The 16,706-nt window shown below is 35.0% G+C and overlaps 1 protein-coding gene and 1 pseudogene across 1 annotated transcript; both read right to left on the reverse strand.

The window, feature by feature from the left end:
- Nucleotides 1-323: 323 nt before the first annotated feature.
- Nucleotides 324-2,391, reverse strand: LOC122303553 (annotated as a pseudogene).
- An 8,171-nt stretch (nt 2,392-10,562) lies between these two features.
- LOC122304569 lies at nt 10,563-14,609 on the reverse strand. The gene is made up of 2 exons (XM_043116832.1): nt 11,560-14,609; nt 10,563-11,349 (listed from the first exon to the last, which is right to left on the reverse strand). The coding sequence occupies exons 1-2, from the start codon at nt 14,607-14,609 to the stop codon at nt 10,563-10,565; spliced, it is 3,837 nt and encodes a 1,278-aa protein (XP_042972766.1).
- Between the last annotated feature and the right edge of the window lie 2,097 nt (nt 14,610-16,706).

Here is a 16,706-nt window from a genome sequence, read left to right on the forward strand (position 1 = left end):
GGCGGCGGTAGGGTAGAGAGAAGGTGACGCCGGCGTGAGGGAGAGGGAGGAGAGAGAGAGAGAGCAGGGGGGGTCCGAACGCGGGAGAAGAAGAGAGAAAAGAAAAAAGAAAAAAGAAAAAAAAGAAAAAGAAGGAAAAAAGGAAAAGAAGGGAAAAAGAAAAAAGGAAAAAGATGTGAAAAGAGATGAGGTCCAATCCTCACTTTGGGAAAACGAAACAAACCGTCAAAAAAGATTAAAACTACAAAACAACTTAAAGAAATAAAACACAACTTCAAATAAATTAAATTAAATTAAAAACCAATTTTAAAAACGCAAATAAATTAAAATAAAATAACTGATATATTAAATAAAATAAAAACAATTATTTCAGCGAAAATACACTTAAAAGCGGGTCATCACAATTATAGCCCTACTGGCATACAAATCTACACATTCCAAGTGCAGACATCAGGTCCCAAAAATAGAGAAAATATAAATTTGTCAATGGTGAAGGCGATAACGGGGAATGGCAAGTAGATGCTTGGCCCTTGGAACAGTGGACCAAACACCTCAGTCATATCCAACTCAGTTGGCTGTATGTTGTTTGCAAGAACCCAATCAAAGCAATGCACAAGTTGTGCTATCACAAGCCGGACCACAATCAGACCCATTTGCATCCCTCGGCAGCCTCTTCTACCAGCACCAAATGGGATTAGTTGGTAGTCACGTCCCCTGAGATCAATATTACTCCCAACAAACCTCTCCGGGAAGAACTTCTCCGCTTCACTCCAAACACTTGGGTCTCTACCAATTGCCCATACGTTTATCATGACTCTAGACTTTCCGGGTATGTGGAAACCATTAACTGTGCAATCTTCTCAGGCCTCATGAGGAAGCAGAAGTGGTGCTACTGGATGTAGCCTTAAGGTTTCCTTTACAACCATGTCCAAGTACTCCAACCTATCCAAGTCTGCTTCCTCTACCATCCTCTTCAAGCCCACCACATTTTCCATCTCCTTCTGAAGTTTCTTCATTACTCGTGGATGCCTCATTAATTCTGAGAGTGCCCACTCTATAGCCGTTGCCGAAGTGTCCATCGAGGCTGCGAGCATGTCCTGCCACCAAAATTTTGATCTGGGAAATTAGTGCCATATCTGAATCCAATTGTAGAGTTACACATAATTCTGTTCTTTACGCATACAGAAAGTGTTTGACTACATTACATTACACAACTACCTGAGAAACCAAGTTTTTACCAAACATTTTTGACTTTTACTTACACTTGATTCCTTGCTGAATCAATGCATGAATGCAAGTGGTATGAAAACTCACCAAAATTATGGCTTTGATGTTGGACCTTTCAATTGAGTACTCAGATTCTTTTGATCCTATGTGCCTCAGCATGACATCAACAAAGTCGTCGTTGGTCTTATTTTCATCCTTGGACTGGATATGCTCATCAATGATCTTCTCAAAAAAATCATCAAAGATCTTACTAACAGCCTTCATGCGTCGTGTCAGCCCCTGAAGGTCAAAGGGACGGATGCAAGGAATGTAATCGCCTAGGTTAGAAACTGCTCCTAGATACATTGCCTCCTGGATTACAGCCTTGAATCCCTTCTCATCAAGATCTTTGTCCTCGTACTTCTTCCCAAAAACCATATGGCATGACATATCCGCATTCAGAGATGTAACCTTGGCACTCAGATCTACAGCAACACAATTACTGGCGGCCTCTTGAATAAACTTCACCAGTAGGCCAATCTCGTCATTTCTCATGTACTTGAAAGAATTGATTTTAACGTTGCTAAGAAATTCGAGTGTGCACATCTTGCGTATGTTGCGCCAATAAGAGCCGTACGGAGCAAAGACCATGCTCCTTTGCTCATAAGAGATGTACTTTGCAGACTCCATAGGTTGTCTACTAGCAAACACAAGGTCGTGTGCTTTAAGGAACAGCTCGGCAGCTTGAGGCGAGGAGACAACAATAGCAGGTACGAAACCTAAGCGCAAGTGCATGATGGGGCCATATTTCTGGGCTAGTCGCTGTAGATCTCGATGAGGGAATTCTCCCAAACTATGAAGGCTCCCAAAGATGGGGAACCCTCTTGGGCCAGGTGGTAATTTCCCATTCTTGTTCCAGCTTTTCAATGCCCATTGTCGCAGGAGATGTGCGAGCAGAAGCAGTGCGAGTATGCTCCATGTCCAAGACACGGTGGCCATGTTTGATTCAGATGCGGTAAATGACCGAGTTTCAGGAGAAGCAGGTGCAGCTGCAACTAGAGTCTCTAAAAGATTCATACTATTCCACAAATTCACAAACTGTAATGTTACGTATGATTTGATTCGAAGATAAGTTCTTGACTTTTCTTAAAGAACAGATTTTGTATTCATATGCGAGGGGAAAACACTACAGCTAAAAAAATCTACAGATAAAATATTGATTGGACATTTTTAATAGTTAAAAGAAATTATTATTTTTTGATAAATTTATGATTTTGTTAAAAATATTTTAAAAAAAAATACATTTGAAGAAAAATATTTTACGGTTTGTGCACAATTTTTATAACATTATCCGAAAAGTAAAGTTAATTATCATCTTAATTATTATCATATTCTTATTATTTTATGATATAATATTAAATAATTAAAAATTAATTATTATATTTTATTTATAAGTCTATTATTTAATACTACAGTATAAAGTAATGAGAAATTAATGAAAAAATAAATATTAAATAAAATTTTTCTACTCCAAGATGTGCTAAAGAAAATAAAAGAAAAATAAGGTGCAACTTGCCTAAAAGATAGGATAATGCCAGAAATTAATGAACAGCAGACATTAGTGGACCCACGATTGGACTGGGGGCTATGTTCCCAATACGTTTCGAAAACTCTCCTATGCCGTTCATAGCTTATCGCTACAGTGTATTAGTATATTTATTTTTATTTTTAAAAATATTGAAATATAATAAATAAATATAAAAAGAAATTAAAAAAATTATAAAAACAGCTAGTGATATAAATGAACGGTGCTGCTCAATCGGCAAAATAGCCCTGCTCAGAGTATTGGCAATGACCTAGCCATTTGCCATGCAAGTCTAAATTGAAAACAAATGTGAGAAAAAATAGCTGCATTGGTCTAGCTAAATCTCTCAGGTTTGAGATTTCTGCTACAGCATATGTTAGCCGCTTGCCAGACTTGGCGAGGTCCTGTTCTGGGATCAAAACATGTTTTATTATTTGTCTTTCCTCTCATTATTTCTTTCCCTCGTTTATTTTCTCTCTCTCCTTCCAAAGCCTCCACATTTCCTCTTTCTCTTCCTTATTTCTCCAGACTCCATTTTCTCTTCTTCGACCCAGCCAACTGCCTTATCTCCGTCATTCTTTTCTTCTTCAACCCGCAAGACCCATTCTCACTGTCTCGCTCTTCTTCAGCCCCATTCTCGCATACGTGCCTCGTTCTTCTTCAACCCAGAAGCATCCCCTTCCCTCCAGTGGTCATCTTCTTTGCTGTCATCTAGTTTTTCTCAACCGTAAGTCTCTCTATCTCGCTCTTCTCTCCCTCTTCTATGTGCATTCTTTGTGCCATCGTCTTCCTCACTCTTCTCTCCCACTTCTCCGATTCTCATTTTCTGGTTTATTGAGTGATTAAATCACCATGTGTTTTGCGATTCTAATGTTGAACACTGGTCTTGTTCTCGATTATCACAGGCCAATCGATTCTCTCTTTGTTGTCTCCAACTCAGAAGACTTAGGGTTCCAGTTCCCCTCTCAACCGTTAAAGTAAGCATTTTTCATGCTATCGATATATACAATCATTTCTCATTCTCGTTTTTAGATGAATGCAGGCTGTGTAATTGTTTAGGAAATATATATATATTTTTTTAATTTTTAGAGCTTCGCTTTTTAAGTTTTGGTTGATGGAAGAATTCAGCTTGTTGCAGTTGATTAGTTTATTTCTATACATCATGCTCTCCTCTCTGTTTTGCTTGCTGTTCTATACTCTACTTTCTTCAGTTTTCATTTTGACTTTGGCTATATTCAAGTATTGTTTCAAAGCTTAAAGATCTATCACTAAATTTATGTAGTTAATTTATATATAAATCAAACTAGAGTGAAGGGATGATTAAACTAGTTTGTTAATTCTTTACCATAGATGGGTAAAACTAGGGGTGGCAATATGTTACACGACCCGTTAACCCAACACAAACACGACATGATAATAGCGGGTTAAGGTTTAGTCTTAACGGGTTTGGGTCAAAACGGGTTGACCCATTAAGACAAGATTGCTTAACGGGTTGATAACGGGTCAACCCGTTTTGACACGTTATAACCTGTTATGACATGTTAAGAAAGACAAATTTACAATTATACCTTTCTACCTAAAAGTAAAATTGTTAGAATTTTAATTTTGATATTTTTATTGTTTGGATTGTAATTTTAAACTTATAGTTAATTTTATAATTGTTATAGATATTGTGATTTTAATATTTATATAAAATTATACTAAATTTAATCAGGTCAAACGGGTTAATTTCGGGCATATTCAACCCATTTTACATAAATAGTTTGAAACGGGTCGTATTGTGTCATACTAACCTATTTCATAATACTCACTAATATGTCAAAACGGGTTGACACGACACGACACGTTATGTTAATGGGTCGTGTTAGGATTTAAGATTTTGATACGATAAGCTTAATGGGTCGGGTTAGGGTTTACCTATATAGTATAATATACATGCTTTGACACGACACGAACACGACCCGTTAACATGATTTGACACCCCTAGGTAAAACTGATTTGATCTACGATGGGCATAGATTTGGGAATTGAGATGCAGGAAACTTTGTGATGCATTTTTCTACTGTTTATGATGTTTGCTTCCTTCATGCAATGTTTAATGAATTGCATAAAAAAATCCAATTACTTTGCAAAAATAAAGCATCGAGCTATTTACAATTAAAATATCAAATCACTAAGTTGTAAGCATATTACAAACAGAGTAGAAGCCTTAAAGATGGCATTAGAGTTGTTGATGAAGCCTTAAAGAACAGAGCTACAAATTGCTTGTTTTTTTCTTCTAGTTGCTTCATGTTTGCTTTGTTCTATACATTCACAACCAAGTTGACACATTATTTATATACATATATATGTCAGTGTGAGTCGTGACAGTTAGTATTGAAAATTAAATCATGGTGTCTTCACTAAGAATGTATTGGTTTGTACTGTTTTTAATGCAAATAGAGTTTTAGTGTACTCTTATGAAATGTTGATACTGAAATGTAATGTGCACTTTTATTAATGGACCCTTGTTGAATTGATAGTTGATTGCTAGAGTCATATTTTTCTATATCATATGCAAGCCATGTATTTTCAGCAAGCTTATATTCTGAAGTATATAAGTTCAAAAATGAGTTTTGTACTATACTTCTGAGCAATATTGTTGGGTAGAACATATCAATAAATTTATACTTTGATTTAGTGACATTGTTTTTTTTTTTTCTCCAATTATTCTGAAAATTGGACTTGCTGGTTTATTTGTATATTTTGCACTGTTACTACTAAAATGTTGATGTTGAACTATACTGTTAGTGCATGGAGTTGATGTTTTGTATTGCTAGAAAGGGAGTTGCTGGTGTATTAATGGATCCTAAATTATTTGCATGGAGTTGGTGTTTTGTATTGCCATTGCATGGACTTGCTCCCTACTATGTTTTGTACTGGTTTATTTGTATGTTTTGAAGAAATAATGTACTGTTGTGCATTGTTTTGCTGGTTTGGAAATGTTGGTGGAAATGTTTAGTAGAAACTAGCAGGCCCATCTTGGTGGTCAAACATCCACCAAATTCATGTTGAAGGACCTTAAATATATTGATGTTAATGTTGGTATACGTGAGCTTGCACCAACACCATGCATATCCCCAAGAAGGTAGGATCTGGAAATGTGAACATTGTGTTACATTAACGTAAACATTTTTATTTTTTTATTTTTAATTTGTTATGTTCTTGGTTGTGAAGTTGGTTTGTATGACCTGCTAGATGTGTAAATGTGGACAAACAATATTACTGAAGTTTTCTTCATTAGCAGTGAAGTGTCATTTAGTAAATCTTAGTAGTCATATGAGGTTTTGGAGATTGCTTAAGCAAGTCTAGATTTGGATAAGGATCAAACTATACTTGGATAATGTTCAGTATACATGTATTTGGTTCAAACACACTTATATATTTCATGCCTTTTCTTTTCCCTATTTCTTTATACTTGTATTTTTTTCTATATGTTTCTGAATCCCTCATTGATGTTTGTAATTTTATCATGTTTTTGGTAGGATTGTGGACTGTTTTGACTGATTAATGGACTGTTTTGTAAATTTCTAGACTTTCTTGGTAGGATTGTGGACTGTTTTGACTGATTAATAGAGTGTTTTGTAAATTTCTAGACTGTTTTTGGTAGGATTGTGGACTGTTTTGGGGTATATTAGTGAACTATATTTCTAATTTGTGGACTATTTTGATAATAGTGGACTGTTTTGGTTATAAAGAACTGTTTTGATAATATTATAAAAAAATAATATTATATTATTTTTTAGACTTTGGGATAGTTAGTCTAATGTGGACTAATTTAGCTAGAACTCCATATTATAGCCAAAACACAATATTCTAACTAAATTTTAGACTAGCCATACTCTCAAACGCAAATACTGTATAAATTTTATACCTGATTCTAAAAATATAGTAGATGTGCTCTTCAAAAAATTTATAATTTTCTTATGTTTTTGTCTCGTTCTTTTTTTATTTCCTTATATTTTCAAATTTTAATTTAATTTCTATATATTATCAATTTTTAAGAATGTGATCTCTTCAAAATTATTAAAATTAAATTTAAGAAAAATAAAAAATTTATTAATATAGATCTTAAAATTTTTTGTTATAAAATATTAGATTTCTTAATATGAACTCTGAAGTAAAAATATAAGAATAGTCATTTAAGGTCGATAATCTATATAAAAGTAGTGGAGAGATTTTACCCTCTAGACTTTATGGAGTAAGAAATAAATTTACTTAAACTCTCAATTATAGCAATATATATAATACTGTTTGGCCAACTGAATTTTTCATCTTAAACACAAAATTCTCATCTCATCATTACAACTTTTTCAAATCTACATACAAAATATAATAAATAATTCAACTTTTTCTTAACTTTTTCAAATTCTAAAATAATAATAATATTAAAATATAATGTGATAAGAAAATATCTAGATTTCTTTGTGAAATCTGATAAAGTAGTTTACATGCTAGAGTTAAAGATGACAATCTAAAATATTACTTGATAGATTATAAGAAGAAAATAAATTCTAAATCTTTCATTACAAAAATAATAATAGTTGAATATTATTCCATGAAACAATCTTGTCACAAATCTGAAATAAGCTATCTTTTTAGAATTTTATTTCTATGCGTGTGTAACAAATTATCGAGATCTAATTTTATATGTAATTATATTTTTATGAATTTTCAGTCTTTTTATTTTATTTTATATAAGAGAAATAATATTTGCCAGTCTTAAAATGTGTAAATCTCACATATTTCTTTTGAAAAAAATAGATAAATTTAGGACGTATATAAAAAATTTATTTTTTCTTGTGGATCACACCTTTTCAAAAGAAGTGCACAAAATTTGCATATATATCCAATATTATTTTTTACATAAATGTATTACAGAGTAGAAAAATTGACTCCCTTGGCAAAATTGTTGGTTTCGCCAATAAGTGCACACAAAATATGCACCCCATATATGCACACCAGCTCAACTGCAATTTTTTTTTTCTTTTTCTTTCATAAATTTTTAAACTGCATCCTTAATCATTAAAAAATATATATACAAATTCACTGGTACCCATTTTCTTAACTATTAGGTAAAAAAACAAAATACAGGGGGGCACAATTGGGGGCATATTGGGTAACTATCCAAGCATTTTCCTAAAAAAAATTAAAAAAAAAAAGATAATGTTGCTATAGCTAGTATGCTGCCTGGCTTATACCGTCGGACGACTCCTTGGTGTAATTGTATTTTTTTAAAAGAATTTTACTATATATAAATACAGTCACACATTAATTTATGTATTAATATTAATTTATTTATATTTAAAATTTAAATTAACATTATTTTTAATAAAAATTATTTTTTGACTAATCACATCACATTAATATATAGATTAATATATAATTATATTTGTAATTATATATATATTTTTTTAAAATATATATACACAATTACGCTATTAGTAACATGTTTAAACATTTTAAAAAAATTAAAATACACTAATGGTCAAGTACATTAAACAGTTCTGAACAATGAATTATTTCTTGCCAGTGAGAGCTGTGGGGCAGAGCTCTGCTCAGTTTCTAATGTTAACGGATGGTGTTTTAGGAAATTCGTGTAAAAAATGTTGTTGGAATAGCATTTTCTCGAAGAGTAATATTATTTATCATCATATTTTTATTATTTTATGATATAATATTAGATGATTAAATATTATTTATTATATTTTATTTATGAATTTATTATTTAATATTATTATTAGATGATGTGAGAATAATAAAAAAATAAATAATAAATAAATTTTTTCTATTGGAGTATATGCAAAAAAAAAAAAAAAGTGCAATTTGCAATTAAATAAAAGGACAATGCTAGAAATTAATGCACCCACAGTCGTGGACGAGAGGATAATAAAAAAATAAATAATAAATAATTTTTTTCTATCTAAATATATGCAAAAATAAAAAAATAAAAAAAAAAAAAAGGTGCCACTTGCAGTTAAAAACAGACAATGCTAGAAATTAATGCACAGACACGATTGGACTGGCGACTATGGTCCCTTAAGATTTTTTAAAATAAAAATTTTATATGTAATTATTTTTATATATTCTTTTATATATTTTATTAATATATTTGATTGAATATATAAAAAATTAATGCTATTAATTATATCAGTAAAGTTTATAAGAAGTATACAAAAATAACTGTATATAGTATTATTAAAAAATTTATAATTTTCTTATGTTTTTGCCTCTCTCTTTTTTATTTTTCTTATATTTTCAAAATTTTATTTAATTTCTCTATATTATCAGTTTTTAAGAATGTGGATTCTTCAAAATTATTGAAATTAAGTTTAGAAGAAATAATAAATTTATTAATATGGATCCTAAAATTTTTTGTTATAAAAGATTAAGCTTCTTAATATAAACTTTAAAGTGAAAATATAAAAAAAAATTCATTTAAGATCAATGATTTATATAAAAAATAGTTATGAGATTTTACCCTCTATACTTCATGGAGTAAAAGAAAAATTTATTTAAACTCTTAATTATAGCAATACATATTTAGTTCGACATGAAAATATTTAAATTTTTATGAAATTTGATAAAATAGTTTACATAATAGAATAAAAGATGACATTTTAAAAAATTACTTAATAGATTATTAGAAAAAAATAAATTATAAATATTTCATTACAAAAATAATAATACATGAATATAATTCCATAAAACAATTTTGTCATAAATTTGAAATATATATTAAGTTTTTTTGTTTTAGAATTTTATTTCTACGTATATATAACAAATTATTGAGATATAATTTTATATATAGTTATGTTTTTATGAATTTTTAATATCTGTTTATTTTACATAAGAGAAATAATGTTTGTTGTCCTAAAATGTATAAATTCCACGTACTCATTTTGAAAAAAGTAGGTAAATATAGGACTCACATAAAAAAATTATTTTTATAATAGTGGACAACACTTTTTTAAAAGAGAAATGATATTTGCAGTCGTGGTTGTATAAGTATCGTGTAGTCTCTTTAAAAAAATGAATTAATATAAGACCCACATGAAAAAAAAAAAAATTTTAATCATGAACTCCACTCTTTTTCAAAATGATTGTGCAGCATTTGTATAATCTACGACTGTATATAACATTACTCTTTTTAAAAAAAGTATCTAAAATTTACACGTTTTAAAACTATATCTAATATTACTTTTTATATAAATATATTATATAGTAGAAAAATTAGCCCCTCGACAAAATTGTTGGTTTTGTCGGTAGATTCAGGCAAAATATGCACACCAGTGAAATTCCAACTAATGAAATAGAGAAAATAGCTAACTGTGCTGGAATGTTCTTGTATATTTCATAGAAAATGATACGCTCTCTTCGAGGGGAGCATCGTCCATAGATGAAAAACAGAAATAACAAAAGTTCTCAGGTTCTAGATAATTCCCCATTCGGTTATTGCTCTAGATATACTGTAAATGTAAAATACTTAATTGCCCTCAGGCTTAACAGAATGCAAAAGAAATGAAGAAAAATTAAAGTGTATTCTGATAGGCCCATATAAGGCCCAATACGAGAACCCACAGTCTGTTGATGCTTGGCCCGTGGTTCAAAGCCAGCCCATGTAAAGATCCCACCCGATTCACTAGTTCCCTGTCTGGAACCCTAAGTGCCAACTTCCTCTCTTACTTCAGTTCTGTTCCGTGTGAACCGGTGTGTAACAATCCCCCCCACTTCAAAACACATTGCCCACAAGGTGTGGGTAATCGGTGCATAGCTGCGTATACGACTCCCATGAAGCCTCCTCGTGTGTCTGTCCAGTCCAGCGGACCAAAAGCTCCATCACAGGTAAGTTTTTTACCTTTTTCAGTCGGCGTTGAAGAATTTCTTCCGGTTCTGGTTTTACGGCGCCATCCTTGTCAGTTGGTGGTAAGGTTGAAAATATACTGACTTGATTTCCCAGTTTTTTCTTTAATTGTGAGATGTGGAACACATTGTGAATCTGAGATGGAGGGGGAAGCTGAATACGATATGCGACTTCACCAATTTTTTGAAGCACCTGGAAGGGTCCGTAAAATCGAGGTGATAATTTCAGATTATGGTGATGCCGAAGAGAGGATTGTTTATATGGTTGAAGTTTCAGGTACACCCACTCACCGACTTCCAACTGTAGTTCTTTTATGTTTTTATCAGCATACCGTTTCATTCGTTCTTGTGACTTCACCAAGTTGTGTTTCAACAGGGCCCAAAGTTGGTCTCTTTCCCGTAAGGTAAGCTCCACCTCCTCTAATCTTGTTGTTCCTGGTGTGTAACTTGCGAGTTTCGGAGGAGGGTAACCATACAATGCCTGAAAGGGGGTTACTTTACTCGAAGCATGTTGGTTTGAATTATAACACCATTCGGCCAAAGGTATCCACTTAGACCACTCCTTAGGTCTATCACCCACATAAGACCTTAAGTAATTTTCCACCCATTTGTTCACTGCTTCGGACTGCCCATCTGTCTGTGGATGATAGGCTATGCTGAAGGCCAGCTAAACCTCTTGTAGTGCCAGGAATTCTTGCCAAAATTTACTAGTGAAGGTTGGGTCACGATCCGAGATAATAGAGTTGGGCATCCCATGGAGCTTGAAAATATGTTTGAGGAAGAGTTGGGCTATAGTTTTAGTTGTATAAGGGTGTGAGATAGGGGTGAAGTGAGAATATTTGGTGAATCTGTCAACAACGACCCACGGGGCATTAAATCCATTGGAGTCGGGTAAACCTTCTACAAAGTCCATGGTAATATTAGTCCATGGTATTGAGGGTACAGGCAGTGGTTGGAGCAGCCCACTAGGAAGTGTATTATCGACCTTAACAGTTTGGCAAATGTCACAACCCTTTAGGAAATTTCGAACATCCCTTTTTTGGCCAGGCCAGTAAAAATCCTTCTTCACTCGAAATAGGGTTTTGTCAAAGCCCAAGTGACCCCCTAAGGGACTTCCATGTAAAAAATCCAGTAGTTTATGAATGAAGTAAGGCATGGGGGGAATATAAACTCTGCCTTTGTAGAACAAGATGCCATTCTTTGCTGTATAAGGTGCCTGCAGTTGACCTTGGGTGTGTTTCTCCCACAAAGCTTTGACTCTACCATCCCTTGAATACAGGGATTGTATTTCATGCATCCAATCCCAATTTGGAACTAAAATTAGAGATAGAGACACTTCCAAGTCCACCCCTTGCCGAGATAAGGCATCCGCCACCACATTGTCTTTGCCCTTCTTGTATTCCACCACAAAGTCATAGTCCATCAATTTAGCAATCCATTTTTGCTGCATCACAGTGCCCACTCTTTGGTCTAGTAAGAACTTCAAACTTTGATGATCTGTCTTGACAATAAACTGCTGGCCCAATAGATAATGGCGCCATTTTTGGACTGCTGAAACTAAGGCCAGAAATTCCTTTTCATAGGTAGAGAGTCGAAGGGACCTCCCTTTCAAAGCTTGACTAAAAAACGCGATGGGCCTCCCTGCTTGCATGAGTACGGCCCCTATGGCTTCCCCGGAAGCATCACATTCAATAACAAAGGGTTTTAAGAAATTGGGTAGAGCCAAGACGGGAGGTTCAGACATGGCTGTCTTGAGTTTGTCAAAGGCTGCTTGGGCTGTCTCATCCCAAGTAAAGCTGTCTTTTTTGAGTAGATTAGTCAAGGTTGCTGTTATAGCTTCATATCCTTTCACAAATCTGCGGTAATAGCCTGTGAGGCCCAAGAAACCGCGCAACGCCTTAAGTGATTGAGGTGGAGGCCAATTCAACATGGCTTTAATCTTCTCAGGGTCAGCCCGCACTCCCTGGCCAGAAATCAAATGGCCTAAATATGCAACCTCCAGGCAGGCAAATGCACATTTACTCAGCTTAGCATATAGCTGGTTGGCTCTCAAAATATCAAAAGTGAGTTGTAAGTGCAGTAGGTGAGCCTCTTCATCCCTACTATAGATCAAAATATCATAAAAAAAAACTAATATAAACTTCCGTAAATGAGGCTTAAAAACCCGGTTCATCAAGCTCTGAAAAGTGGAGGGTGCATTGGTTAAGCCGAAAGGCATCACCAAAAATTCATAGTGTCCCTCGTGTGTCTTGAATGCTGTCTTAGGAATATCTTCAGGTTTCACTCGAATTTGATGGTAACCGGACCTTAAGTCCAGCTTAGAAAACACTTGTGCTCCATGAAGTTCATCCATTAATTCCTCCACCACTGGAATGAGATATTTATCCTTCACCGTGACATTATTTAGGGCACAGTAGTCTACACATAAGCGCCATGTGCCATCGGCCTTCCTTACCAACAGAACCGGCGATGAATAAGGGCTTTGGCTGGGTCGAACAACACCTGATTCCAACAACTCCTTAATGATTTTTTCAATTTCATCCTTCTGAAAATAGGGGTAGCGATAGGGTCGCACAGAAATTGGTTGAGTGCCAGGTATTAAGGGAATACTATGGTCTTGGGATCGGTGTGGGGGGAGGCTAGTCGGTGAGGTAAAGAGATCTGGGTATAGGTCTAGGAGATGCTGGATGGGTGGAGATATCGAGGAGGGTGAGTGGGTTTGGGTAGGTTTTTCAATAAGTTGGAGGAGCGCACCCTTTTTTTCCAAAGTGGTAGGTCTGTTAAAGAGTCCTTCTTCCATTAAACTGCTGCCCTTCAGCCCGTTCAAAATAATAGGAGAATCATGGTAAGTGAACTGCATAGTCAGATTATGGAAATTCCATAATATTGACCCAAGCCCTTGTAACCATTGAACTCCAAGCACTATATCACATCCCACTAGCACAAGTAAGTACAAATCCACAGAAAATCTCAGATTTTGGACAACCAATGCCACATGTTTAAGGCTGCCCTCACTCTGAATTTGGTCCCCATTTGCAATTTTCACCTTAACCTTATCTGTAGTGAACACTGGGAGGGAAAGTTTGGAAAGTAGGGAGGGATCTATGAAGTTGTGAGTACTTCCGGAATCAATGAGGATAGTCACGGGTTGGTTACCAATTTTGCCCACCACTCTCATAGTCTTAGGATTCAAGGATCCTATAATGGCATGCAAGGTGATAGCTGGGGTTTCAGCTGAAACTGAAGTGTTTGGGTTAGCCTCCTGCATCTCTTCCTTCTTATTGTCAATGTCTACGACCACATAACTCTTCTCTATTTCTTCAATCAAATAAAGTTTGGGGCTGGAACACTTGTGCCCTGGGGCCCATTTAGAATCACATGAATAACAGAGGCCTTTGGCTCTACGCTCTCTCATCTCACTTTGGCTCACTTTATGGACTGGAACTATGGCTTTGGGTTGATTGGGCTGGTTATGTGTAGGCTGAATATGTGTTGGATTTTTGAGATAAGGTGGTTGAGGGTTTTGGGAGGTTGAATGGGTTGAAAAGTTTCGGTATGAGCCCTTTTTCCTCAGAAAATTTTTTTCCTCTTGCATTTTTGCAAGACCATAAGCTGTGAGTAGATCAGTGGGGAAGAACATTTTTACTGACACCCTTATATCATCCCGAAGGCCACTGAGGAAGCAACTCAGCTTAAAATCCTCAGATAACCCACGCAGCCTGTTAGATAAGGCTTCAAAATCAGTTTTGTAACCATCCACAGTCCCCTTTTGACTCAATTTAGCCAACTGTTCCATTGGATCATCGTAAGTGGTTGGACCGAATCTCATAAGTAAGGCCTTAACAAATGCTTCCCATGTGTTTAGTTTACCAGACTCCTCCAAATCTTGAAACCATACTAAAGCTTTCCCTTCCATATGGAGGGCGACCAAACGCAACTTATGCTGAGGAAAAATATTATGGTATGTGAAGAAATGGTTTACCTTAAAGAGCCATCCATGTGGGTTATCCCCTTGAAAAAGAGGAAAATCCAAACGTACTGATCTTGGATGCAGTTCGGCATTGTGATGTACCATTTGAGCCTCGGAGTTTTGCTCATGTTGATTATTCTGGGGTGGGGGTTGAGGCGCACTTGCTAATGCTGTTTTCACACTCTGCAGGTCTACTGCCATTCCAGAAAATTACTTCAGCATCAGTTCCATTTGACGTCGCATAGCCAGCATCTCCACACTAATAGTATTGAACTGGTTGTCCGTATTTTTAATGTGCTGCTCGGTAGTCTTCTTCTGGGCATGAGGCCCTCCTGGAGATCCTTCATACGGGTGTTTTCAGCTATCGTAACAGGGCAAGAAAGGGGCTCTGGATACCACTTGTAATAGATCCAACTAATGAAATAGAGAAAATAGCTAACTGTGCTGGAATGTTCTTGTATATTTCATAGAAAATGATACGCTCTCTTCAAGGGGAGCATCCTCCATAGATGAAAAACAGAAATAACAAAAGTTCTCAGGTTCTAGATAATTCCCCATTCGGTTATTGCTCTAGATATACTGTAAATGTAAAAGACTTAATTGCCCTCAGGCTTAACAGAATGCAAAAGAAAGGAAGAAAAATTAAAGTGTATTCTGATAGGCCCATACAAGGCCCAATACGAGAACCCACAGTCTGTTGATGCTTGGCCCGTGGTTCAAAGCCAGCCCATGTAAAGATCCCACCCGATTCACTAGTTCCCTGTCTGGAACCCTAAGTGCCAACTTCCTCTCTTACTTCAGTTCTGTTCCGTGTGAACCGGTGTGTAACAAAGTGCTTTCGTTTGCAGCTAAGTTGATTTTGGGTTTTTTTTTTTTTTTAAATATGTTTTCGTTTTTAAAATTATTACTTTTTGCTAATAATTGGGTTGTTCTACCATTTTTTCTCCATCTCTCTTTGTTTTGCTAGATCTGTTCTCTTTGTTTTTAAACGTGGGGGTATTTTTTATGGGTCTTTTTTTTCTATGATCAATGCTTTTGAACAAATCTGATGTGGGTGTAAAAGTATATGTTGTTATTTTGCTAGATCTGCTCTTTTATGTAATATTATCGCTCCATCTAATTCCAGATTTTTCACTTCACCTCTGATATGATTATGTATGTATGTACATGTACTCATGCTTATATGAGTTATATGGATGTGGATATGTTACTGTGTTTATGTTGGACGATGGCTGTTAAGATTTCTGTGTGTAGAAGCATTGTTTGATGAAATGTTTCAATGAATGTAGGTTTATGCAAGGAATAGTTCTGTTAGATTTGGGGATGAAGATTTTGTAGGTTCAGCTTTTCTGATATTGTTATTTGTATAAAGAGACACAATTTTCAAGTCCCTGTGCTTTCTTTCATTTACATTTGCAACTTTGTTGACAGAAGACTTTGAAGTCAATGAGGCTGGTGGAGGAGCCAGAACCTTCTTTACAGCTACTCTAAAGGTCCCAATCATCTTGCCAGTCTTGACATCACCGTTTCTTAGGCCACTTTTACCTCCTGTGGAATTTGGAAAGGACCTTGGCATCACTGTCAGAGATTGTGGCTTCAAAGAAGTAGCATGCTTCATGGACAAGTTTAAATCTTTAGCCTTTGCTGAACCTTTTCTTGAAAAAGCTTTCACCTTTTCAATAGATGACACTTCCTGCTTCGTAGTTTTGGGGTTATGAGATATATGGGTTTTTGAAGAGGGTGAAGTTTTAAACTTCACCCTTGATTTCTTTTTCCTCTCAACCAGAAGTTTACTTTCTGCTTGATTTTGACTGTCAGGTGATTGTTTTGATACTTCACGCTTAATGGTCTAAGGGGTATCAGATGAATAGAATTTGGACTCATGTGAAGGTGCTTTTGAATAAGATAAAGACTTAATCTCGACCCCTGCTTTCTTTTTCCTATCAACCAGAACATCCCTTTCTGCTGGATTTTGACTGTCAAATAAATGTAGGTTTATGCAAGGGATAGTTCTATTATTATTGGGCTTCTTAAGAGCAATGT

This window comes from Carya illinoinensis, chromosome 3 (assembly GCF_018687715.1).
Source record: "Carya illinoinensis cultivar Pawnee chromosome 3, C.illinoinensisPawnee_v1, whole genome shotgun sequence".
NCBI lineage: Eukaryota > Viridiplantae > Streptophyta > Magnoliopsida > Fagales > Juglandaceae > Carya > Carya illinoinensis.

What these genes read in the sequence shown, in the direction of transcription:
- LOC122304569 (XM_043116832.1), bottom strand. Translation starts at nt 14,609, where the DNA reads ATGGAAGGGAAAGCTTTAGTATGGTTTCAAGATTTGGAGGAGTCTGGT. An exon ending in TCCAATGGATTTAATGCCCC is followed by an intron (nt 11,350 to 11,559) that starts GTGGGTCGTTGT and finishes GCTGGCCTTCAG; the next exon opens with CATAGCCTATCATCCACAGA.